We start from the raw sequence: 11238 nt of genomic DNA, 5'->3' as shown, positions 1-11238 counted from the left end.
ATGACATCATCAGGACACAGACATCGATTAAGAGTCTCATGCTCTACCAACTGAGCTATTCCAGTGTACTATACTAGCAATCATTATTTTGTTTTGTTTTGTTTTATGGTATTACTTTTATACAGTAGATCATTTTTAAAAATGACAGAGATGTATACAATTTTCATGTTTTCCTTCTTATTAGCAGTTCCCTGCTGTTCAGCTCAGGCCTCAACACAATAATGTAATATTTTGGGGCAAAGATGCAACCCAACAACCCAGCGCTGGAGGTCAAGATAGAGAAGATCTCCACAGCCACCACATATTTTCCCTTCATGCTCAAGTAGGTTGGGACAAAAGAAAGCCAAACACTGCAAAATAGCAACATGCTGAAAGTGATAAACTTGGCTTCGTTGAAACTATCAGGCAATTTTCTGGCAAAGAAAGCCACAGTGAAGCTCACAAGAGCCAGAAAGCCCATGTAGCCCAAAACACAGTAGAACATAGCCACAGACCCCTCATTACACTCTAATACCATTTCTCCAGCCACTGAGTTCATGTCAACATCAGGGAATGGAGGACAGATCACCAGCCACATAGTGCAGATGGTTCCTTGAATAACGGAGCAAGAAAGAACAAGAGAGTTTGCCATTCCTTTCCCCACCCACTTCCTCATCCTGGATCCAGGCTTGGTAGCCATGAAAGCCAGAACCACTGTGATGGTTTTTGCTAACACACAGGAAACAGCCACTGAGAAGATTATGCCAAAAACAGTCTGTCGGAGCAGACATGTCACCACCTGAGGCTGGCCAATAAATAGCAATGCACAAATGAAACAGAGCAGGAGGGAAATGAGGAGAGTGTAGGTCAGCATCCAGTTGTTGGCTTTGACAATGGGAGTGTGATGGTGCTTCATAAATGTCCCCAGCACAAGTGCTGTAATGAAAGCAAAGGAAAGAGCAAAAGAGGTTAAACTGATACCCAAAGGGTCTTCATAGGACAAGAAACTTGTACTCTTGGGAATACATAAATTCCTATTTCTGTTTGGATATTTTTTGTCTTCACACTCATAACAGTCAATCATATCTGAAAAAGAAAATATTTTGTATTAATCTCAAAAATATGACATGTTTCATCAACATACTGTGACTTTTCCTTCTTTTCTTTTTCTTATTCCATTTAAAAAACAAAAACAAAAAATGGTTTCATGAATAGACAATTAAAATTTACAAAACTCGCAAAGATTGTGAATGATGGAGTCCATCCTGCTTAGGCAGCCAGTCAGAAGTACATAATTAACTGAATGAAAATGCAGAAGGGTTGGAATTCCATCCTGATCGACTTCACATTGTCAAGAACTAACCAAGGGTTTCCAGTCAATATTCTGTAGCCCTCCCCCCTCTAAAGCACAATCAGAGGGAATGTGTCACTGCATACTTATGTGTCTAGTAACCCACTCTTATTAATCAGTAAATTAAAAAAGAATTCAATCTTAGCAAACCTCTGTATTTGCAGATTGGAAGTTAGCTCTGCTGGATTTATCAAAATATTAGGATTTGATTACCTGAAGCTTAAAGTTTTGAAATATAAATCTAAATATGTTTTATGAATGTAAATGCACAATTGAAAAGAACTTGGATGGATAATGCTAAACACATATTGAGAGAAAATGCAGATTTACATACATTTTTAAGAGGATTGTTTTATTTATTTATTTATTTTAAAACAATCAAATTAATGAAGCTGTGTGTAAAAATATGTTTACTAAACGATTAGGTCCATTGACACCCAGATCTTTCTACCAAGTTTCAAAAACTGGAAACAAGAACTTTGGTGAATATATTGTTTCCTATGGATGTTTTTCTTTGTTTCGGGGAACCATATATAAATTTGTACATATATTTCTTACCTTCCTGGATTGTAATCTTCCCTTCTGGACATGGGGTGCAGTCATAGCAGCAAAATGGCTCCCCCTCTTTCACTTTCTTGCTAGAACCAGGATGACAACTGTCAGAACATACAGATTTAGGCAGTGTCTAATTCAGAAATGAAAGAGAGAGAAAATGTGATTCTCATAATAATATAGCCACAATCCTGTAATTCTGAGGCATTTTTGAAGTAGCAAAGGAGAGTCCCTGCACTCCTGATTGAGCTTCGCCTCTGAGTGATATTTGTTGTGGGAGAGGGGGAGGGTTCTCCAAAGAGAGCTTTTGCCAAGCACTTCAAGATGGTAGACATACTTCTATCTTAACAGTTCAGGATCTCCACATTTCTTTTTAAGCAGACAGTGGGGGAAGAAAGAAATCTGCATTGTTACAGAAGATCCTGCACATTAGATGATGAACGAATTAGCATATCATAGAACTGTAGAGTTGGAAGGGATCCAGGGAGTCAACTAGTGGAACCCCCTGCAATGCAGAAATATGCAGCTGTCCCATACAGGGATCGAACCTGCAACCTTGGCATTTTCAGCACTACACTTCAACCAACTGAGCTATCATGACCCCTGCCATATATCATCATAATTTCTCTGGAACTTCTCAAGTGCACTTGAAATGCCACAAGTGTGTCAACATTGCCATTATAATTGCATTGCACATTCTGGAAAATGTTCTTGTTGAAGAAATGATTTGTTTTGCCATGTTAACTACGTGAAGATGCCTATAACTGTGTAAAATAGGTGAAATCACTAAAAAGCATTTAATCACTGAAAAGCATTTAAAAGAAGACAGCCTTTTAACAGGGGTGTTTGAAAGATCATTTATTGTAGCAGCTTGCTTCATTCAGCAGTTGTATTTTTATTCCTACTAAGTCAGTAGTAAGGGAATGTAATCAGGTAGAACTGTATATGCACAGCACACTCTACCACATCAAAGGGCATGGGAGTGAGTAACAAGAAGAAAGGGCCTGCCATTAGAAGCCCCTGTCAGGGACTGGGCAGAGGAGAAGGAATGGTGGAAACAGTCTCCCCATCTTGACCCTTCCAGGGAGGAGGTAGAGGAAGGCAGTATAGAGCTACAACAGTGGTTTGCAGGAGGTTGCAGCTCAGAAGCAGATGAGGATAAAAGTTGGGTAGTAATGGGAGAGCTGGAGCAGCAGCTGGCTGACCTGTTGCCATTAGAAAGCATTCTAGACTCACCATCTCCCAGAACCTGGTGAGCCTTAAAAGTAGGACAGCAAAGAGCTCGAAGACAGAAGGCACTTAGCAGCACCCATAAAAGAGGTGATGATGATGGTGATGATGATGATGATGATGAACGAGGAAATGGGAGAAAAGGGGGTGGGGGTGGAGATTCACTCAGGACAATACCATTTTCCAAGAGGCTGGGTTCTATAGCCTCTCTCTGTATAGTTTGAAATAGAAAAAGCCAGAATAAACTTTTCCTTATCCTTATACTTTCCTGGGCAACCAGCTGGGAGCTGCTGACACCATCCTGGGAGCCTCTACATTCTACAGCAGCAGCAGAGAGCCTCCAACCCACTGACCAACCTGGGCCTGACATAAAGTCCTATTTGGCCTGTGAGGCCACTTTGTCCAAACCACCCATACCTGCTCATCAGCTGACATATTTTTGAAAAGCAAGTCCTGCACTGAACCCTTCAGTCTTTAATTGGGCTGGAAAAATAAAAGCTTTATAAACCTCTTTGTTCTGATTGCAGGGCAAGACTTGCAAGAGCAACAAATTTCAACAGGTAGTCACTACAACCCATCTGTTAATCATGTGATAATACAGTGATATCAAAAAGTTGCAGGTGGATAAGCTTTGCCACCTGTCAAAGTTGGCCCTCGTGGGGCTTCTTTGTTGCATTAATTCAAATGTTGTCTTGGACTCTTTGGATGCAGAAGAATTGTTGGAGACACTAGTTGTGGAAACCCCAATGGAACCACCAAGGGAAGAAGGCTCAGAGCCAGAGGATTGATGGTGGGATGACAATGAGTGGTCAGAGGGAGAAGAGGGAGCAGACTGGGATAGTTGTCAGAAGCTGAAGAAGTAACAGGGTTTAGTAAGCAGGAAGAGTCTGTGGCAGAGAGCAGTCCAGAAGCAGATTGAGAAGCAGAGGCTGGAAAGGAGTGGAGCCAAGAGGCAGAGATGAGCCAGGCTGTTGAAGAATCCGGGGTCTCCCCACCCTGCTGCAACCATCTCCCCTCCCCCTCCCCCCGGTCTCAGAACAAAAGAGGGATGAAGAGAGCAGAGCAGAGACAGACAAGGTGGTGAAGTATCAGATTGCTTGGGAAAGACCGGGAGAGAGGAACTGTGGGATCTGTGGGAACTGAGGGAAGATGGGGATCTTCAGTCCTTGCAACTGCCTCATAGGGGCAAGCACCAACAGGACTAGTTGCTGTGCACACTAGGCCTGGCCTCCTGAGCTGTTTCTTTGAATAAAGAGTTAACTTCATGGACACCGTGTGAGTTATTGCTGACCTGCCCTTGACAACCGCTTCTGACAGTTGTGCTGTTCTCAATCCTAACAACAGCTAACAGTTTTAATAAGGGCTGAACAATGCTAAGCAAAATAACATTTGTATGTTATTCAGGAGTGTTCATTCAAAATTGGAATCTTCTCAAATGGCTGACGATTACCTCCTACCTGGTTAAACCAGTTATGCCATGTTATGATATCCTCACTGATAGCAAGTGCTTGGTCTGGAGGAACCTGGGGATCAATCTTCCCAACTTTCACTCTTTGAAAGGATTGATTTGAGAAAACAATCCAGTTGTTGACATCAAATCCAGCTACTATCTCCCCATTCTGGTCAAAGGAAATCTTGTCCCCAGCACTGTTGTTAAATGAGATATGCCTCAGAAAATGGTGGAGCTAGATTGAAAAGGAAATGGCAGTTTACAAAGGAATAATGTTGCATTGTACGGTATATTTAAGGCTGGAGGTTCTAAATATCCATTCTGGATAGAAGCCATATTTTTCCTTTTCTTTTCCCCCTAGAAAACGACAGGCTTTAAATATAGGTTTGAAGCCACAAATGTATCACTTTTTGAAGTTCATTTTCAAATACAGATTGTCAATAATTATGCCATCCTGTTTCAAAAATGCACAAACAACCACGAAAGCACTGACAAGTTATTGAAAGTGTTGGCTCCGTGGGTTTCATGGAATATACATTGTGGGTTTACATATCATTCTTTCTATATGCCAGGTTCAGAGGTAAATATGCATCCTTATCCATCATCCACATGCAACAGGGTGGTATGAGTAGGTTTAGGGGTGACCCAAGGTTTGCAGAAGTACAAAAGAAGACTTTAGGGAAGGAAACCCTGAGGAGGGTACAAACCCCCAAACTTCCCAATGAGGACTGAGAACATTTAGCAGCCAAAGAATGCTTACTGTTTGTTAGGGAGGAAAACTGAAAAACTAGGTAGGAGAATGGAAATGCCATGGTATTTAATAATAATAAATAAATATGCAAATAAATATAATTCATATGTTCACACACCCCAGTATCTAAGCAAATCCTGAGGTCCTTGAACTCACCATTACCCATAAAGAATGTAGACCAATTTTTGTGTGGGTCCTTTCAGGTAGTAAATGGGCACTGAATATAATTCAAATTTATGGAACATTCTATGTAGAAATACAGAATGTACAAGAAAGGGTTTGAGTGCATAGAACATACATACACAAATAGGACAATAGTGTACAGCAGGCATGTCCAGCTTCCAAGAGAATGCGATCTACTCCTACTATAAAAAACTGGCAGTGATCTACCCATTGGATTGACCAAAGGAGAGCCAAAGTTGTTGAGCTCCCCCCCCCCTTTTGGAGGGGGGATCAATCAGGATCATGAGATCGACCATGATCAACCAGGGACGCCCCACAATCGATCGGTAGATCACGACCAACCTGTTGGACATACCTGGTGTAAAGTATCTGTAAGGAAGTACACATTTGAAAATCTTTTTACAATTCCAACAAGTAGGGATGGAGGAGAAATACAATTTTGTTTTGCATCTTGATAACCAATTTGCTATTTATGAACAAATATGTGAACTGAAATACAATTTCCCTCTCAAATTCACACTTCTCTGAGTTTGGGTTGCAGGTCATTTGTGAAAATAACTTGTATTATATTTACAGGAAATTGGTTGGGAAAATGTATCTGCTAGTCAAAACTGGTTGTGGAAAATAATAACAATAAGGATTTCACAAATATATACCCACATTATCTCAGGAATGTGGAGAAGAAAATTTACTTTATGAACTGTAAAGTATATGTTGATGAAGGTGGAATGAAAAAGGCAAAGACTAGAACTCAGCAGGAGCAAAACTCATATTTTCATTTTCTCTATATATTTCAACTTCAAATTTTAAACATTCCCTCTTCAGTAGTACACAGTGAAGAGGCAAGCCAAATAACTTTCATGCCTTGTTAAATGCGGATGCTCAGCCCCTTACCTGCCACAGCTGCTGATTCTGAAGCTTCAGTTCTCCACGGCCTGCCATTGATCTGTGTTTGACTTGGGACGTAGACATGGCATACAAAGCTAGGGCCACAACATAAACAGCATTGTAGATGTTGTAGCTGTGGCTGGTCATGCTCATTTCAAAAAAAGGACCAGGAAGATTCTCCAATCTCTCTTCCCCAGTGCAGATATCTCCCTCCACATTGCCAGAAACTTGATTTGTGAATACACAAGCAAATGCCTGTTGCCAGAAGTCCATGATAAAACCATCTCCTTTTGGGCTAGAAGGGTTTTTGTTCTCAACAAATTGGTGAAATCCCGGTAGATCACGAGAATGAGCTGTGAAGGAGAGAGCCCCATGGAGTATGTTTGTATCCCAAGTCCTTTGATAAACAAATGATGTTAGTTCCATCTGGGCAGTCATAATCCACACTTTACCTTTTGGCTTACTTGGCATTTGTTCTCGTTCTGACAGGTAGGGCAACCATCTGAAAAAAGGCACAGCATATGATTCCCCATAGACCACAACTGCATTGGCTTTGCTGTTAATTATCTTATCATGAATTTTTGCCCCCTTGTTAAACAAAGCATCAATTTCTGTGATAAAAGTGAATTTCTGAGTTCTTTCAGTGAAGGCAAAACAAATGCCACTCTGGGAGAAAAGTGGAACTACAGTTTGTACAAATCTATCTCCATATTCATCGTTGAAGGTAAGGATCCCAATCCACGTCCACCTGAAATGCAGAAGAAAATAGAGAATCCCCTGATACTGGAGGTCTTCCTTGGGGCTCATCTGGTAGAATGAAAGTCCTGGGGTTTTATCATTCATCAGTGGTGCAGATCCATATATGAGCTAAAGAGAAATGTGGGGAAGGGAGAAAGTGACAGAAGCAATAACCACTTTAACTTGAAACATGTTGTTATATCAGCAATTCTTCCAACCGTGCTACAAAATTGCTATGGATAGACAGTGGAAGCAGGGGCAGACTTTTGTAATATGGTGCCCTTAGCAAGGACAAAATTTGTTGTCCCATCCCACTAAATATTTCTTATTTTTACAATTCCTTGATTATTTATTGTTGTTTTGGGCACCCTCCGCTTGGTGTGAGGAAACTGCTCACACCAACCTATATATGTGTCGTTGGCGGAAGGAGAGAGAACAGTGTCATGTGTAAGGATTTCCAATAGATTCAAAGTGTAGGAGAGAATTGCAATAACATTGGGGACTTCTTGGCTCAAAAGTCTCATTCATTAGATACTTAATTGTAAGAAGATGAGGTTTATATATCTTGAAGCACAGCCAAACATTTTCGAGAGATAAGAAGTTTCCTGAATGCTCCCCAAATTGTCATTGCATTGGTCGAAATGAAAAATAAAGAATTTAAGATTTTGAACTAGTGAAAAGATATGTGAATTGTTTATTAGCAGCAGTTTAAGTAAAATAAGATGTATGATTTGAGTTAAGAAGTAATAGGTTGTATTATGAAGTAAAAATGAATATTAAGAAGTTTGTTTAGATATCTTGGATGATTTAAACTTTGGAGATGAGAAGTTATTAAAGTAAATTAGAATTGGAACCAAAGGAGAGAAAACGGGGGAAGTCACCTCATGTAGATTCAAAACAAGAAAGTTTTTTGTTTTTTTGTTATAAGCAAGAAAAAGAATTATTGGTGTTTTAGTGGTGGTTTGTATTTGTTCTCTATTTTGTTTTGATTGTTGTATGTGTTGTTGTATGTGTTTTGTTGTTCTTTGTTGTGTGGAAAACCAAAAAAATTGTTGTAAAAAATAAAATAAAATAAATGTCCCTCTGGTTATCTGGAATGCACAGATTTGTTTTTCTAAACTACATCATCCAACATAGATGGGGTAAATCCCTTTTCTGGACACCAAGAAAGAAATATCCCACCTGTGGAACCTTATAAATATCCAATATTGTTGCCACTTGAAGGGAAGTCTGGGAGTCCAGTCCCCCAATGATGGCTAAAAGGTTTTGCTTGATGTCACAGATGTAGTTGGGGACAAATGTTTCCAGTGTGGATGTAAGTAACATTGTGGCATGATAGGTCCATTTGGCACTGAAATAGCTGTCATAGATGTGGAAGCCTAGAGTGACATTGGGTAGAATCTGAGGATTTTCATTGATCTCTTTCACTGCAAATTGCAAGGCCAGGATGTTCTGGTAATGCTTAGGCACCACACTAGAAAGAGAGTTGCATTCCTTATCAGAAAAGTATGCCACACTTTGTAAATGCTTCACAACTATGTTCTACATCCAGGACCAGTGCTTGTCATTAGGTCAACTAGGCAGCTGGCTATGGGGCAGACCTCAAAGGAGCAATTCTGTCTTCACATGAAAGGAATACTGACCATTTAGAAAACAAGTGATAGATTTCCTACAACCAGGGCTTTTTCCCCAGCTAGAATTTGCCCTAACTCACTTCTAGGACCTCTTAGGTGGGTACCATTGCCATTATAAGAGAACACGGGTGGCATTCAGGCTGAGTTATCTCCTTCTTGACCAAAGAAGGAGATAGTTATCACATGATGTCAAAGCTGGAAAGTGGCAAACATTTACACAGATAAATATAAATTAAGGCTGTATCCACACTCCCAATTACTCTACAACCAGTGCTCCCCCCCCCACTGGTTTGGGACATGGTGTACACATGACATGAGCAGCGATCCATATCTATCCTGTATGTGCTCCTTCATGTCATCTTATGAAATACAGTGTTTTGATGCATTGCCCCCCAAACCAGGTTTAATCCAAATTAAGAAAAAGCATAATCTAGATGTGTTCTAAAACAGTAACCTGTACACAGCTTAAATCTCCAATAACTTATCTTAGATACAGGATGTGAGGATGGGGCTGAGAAAGATTTCTATCTCAGACTTTGGGGAAGTGCTGCCAGTTAGAGTTCAAATTTAGCTAATTGGGCCAATCATATAACACAACTTTAACACACTTTCATTAAACTGTGAGATCATCCACATCAATAGAAAAGTAGATGTCTGAGAGAAATTCAAAGAACTTTGAAATGGTTGTGAGAATAAAAGGAGATAAGTGTGGAAATCTGTTTTGTTTTGTTTTCTGAAGAGGGTCTGTTTTATATATCATATTCTAGGATACTAAATATCATGTTTGCAGAAGGATAAAAAAGGGATTTAACTATTTCTAAATAATGTGGGCAAATATACATGTGTTATTTTATGACAACATTAATTATGAAAAATGATTGTGAGATGTGTGTGTGTGTGTGTGTGTGTGTGCGTGTGTGTGTGAAAGATAGGCGTGCCTGGCATGCTCTGGTCCATGGGGTCACGAAGAATCGGACACGACTGAACGACTGAACAACAATACACACACACTCTCACACACACAAGGTGCAGGAGGAGAGATGGAGCACAAGGCACACAATGGGACAGAGTAGCCAGGCAGAAACATTTTTGGCAGATAACTTGACAGAGGAATTAAAAGCTTCAATCTACCTTGGTATTCATTAAGGGTTTTTGAGATGGACCAGCCCATGAAAGATTCCCTTGCCTTGGTTTAAAAATAACCAGAGTCCCCCATCCCTCCACTTAAAAAAAACCAAGGAGACAAGTGTTCTTTTTCCATTCTAATTTGAGGAGTCTGGAAAATGATATGCATTAATTCTTTGCCAAGGACTGAACTCCATGTTGCTACATGTAATGAACCCACTTGCCTGCCATGGTATATAAGGGATTAAAGTATGAACCAAAGTGCAAAACTGAAATTATTAATTCCTTACTTAAGCTCTTCAGGTAATGCTGTTGGGGGTTCTTGGGTGAAGGCTATTGAATTGGAGATGATGATGCTGTGAGAGGCAATGCCACCAATTATGAAGTCTCCATTCTGATGATACTGGTGGAGTGGAGGCTGTGGATCAGGGACATTGCATTTAACAAAGCGAGTCTTAGATATTACATGAGGAAGTAGCACCAACATCAAGACCAACAAAGTCACCAGCCTTGCTACAAACATTGCCTTAACACTGACAGTATCCTTGAGAAAAAAAATCATTGGCAATTTAGTCTCCTTATATGTATAAAATACAGAGTGCAAGAACATGTTTTATTGGTTTGTTTGTTTTTAAAATCCTGATCGTGCTGGCAGATCCTTGTCTATTCAAATTCCCTAATTCTAGCTGTGATTGCAAGAGATTGCCAGCCTTCTTCAGCATCTTCCATATGTTTTGTATTTCAAGTTCCAGCACCCCCCACTGGTTTGTTCTATTGAAGTTGCAGTCCAAAACAGGTGGAAGACACCATTTGGGGGAAGATTTGTGTATGTTATCTTTTACAGACTAGCTTTGCTAGTGTCCATATTCATGGGGGGATAGAGAAATTGGAAAATTACTGTACTTACAATAATTAAAGGAAAGATGTTCACCAACTGAAATCTATCAATTCTCTGAGGAATTGTGAAACTGAATTTGTTTGTCTATCTTAACAGAAGTTATAATTTTCACTTAGTTGGGTGAGAGTTGGGCATTTGGGCTTACAGTAATGAAAAACAGAGAAACAATGCTAGAAATGCACTTTCATGGGACCTTTTCCCTTCATTCAGAGGAGAGTCAAATTTCTGAATGTTTTCAGGATAGGAAACCTGACTTACTTTTGTTAACTCTGTGAAGTGGTCAATTGATTTTGCACACACAAAATGGGTAACAGGTTATATTTATGAAAACTATTGAGGTCCAGGCAGCGAGGTGGATTAATGGGAGGATTTCAAGTTTCCCAGTTCCCAAGCCAGCTGCCTGTTACCATAGCATACAATACAGCATAAACATACTACATATACTTAATCTCTGGAATA

The 11238-nt window shown here is 39.9% G+C and overlaps 1 protein-coding gene across 1 annotated transcript; it reads right to left on the bottom strand.

Annotated features, from left to right (window-relative positions):
- Window positions 1-163: 163 nt before the first annotated feature.
- LOC117057581 (vomeronasal type-2 receptor 26-like) lies at window positions 164-10404 on the bottom strand. Its single transcript, XM_033168424.1, has 6 exons — window positions 10172-10404; window positions 8305-8596; window positions 6391-7251; window positions 4570-4797; window positions 1889-2015; window positions 164-1065 (listed from the first exon to the last, which is right to left on the bottom strand). Exons 1-6 carry the CDS (start codon window positions 10402-10404, stop codon window positions 164-166), a joined length of 2643 nt encoding a protein of 880 aa, XP_033024315.1.
- Between the last annotated feature and the right edge of the window lie 834 nt (window positions 10405-11238).

This window comes from Lacerta agilis, chromosome 14 (assembly GCF_009819535.1).
Source record: "Lacerta agilis isolate rLacAgi1 chromosome 14, rLacAgi1.pri, whole genome shotgun sequence".
NCBI classification, from domain to species: Eukaryota; Metazoa; Chordata; class Lepidosauria; order Squamata; family Lacertidae; genus Lacerta; species Lacerta agilis.
This window is presented reverse-complemented; position numbering and strand designations above follow the sequence as displayed.

Coding starts and splice junctions, on each gene's coding strand:
- LOC117057581 (XM_033168424.1), bottom strand. CDS start 10,404: ATGTTTGTAGCAAGGCTGGTGACTTTGTTGGTCTTGATGTTGGTGCTA. Junction 7,252..8,304: donor ATATTTATAAGGTTCCACAG/GTGGGATATTTC, acceptor ATTTCTCTTTAG/CTCATATATGGATCTGCACC. Junction 1,066..1,888: donor GAAGATTACAATCCAGGAAG/GTAAGAAATATA, acceptor TTTCTTTTTCAG/ATATGATTGACTGTTATGAG.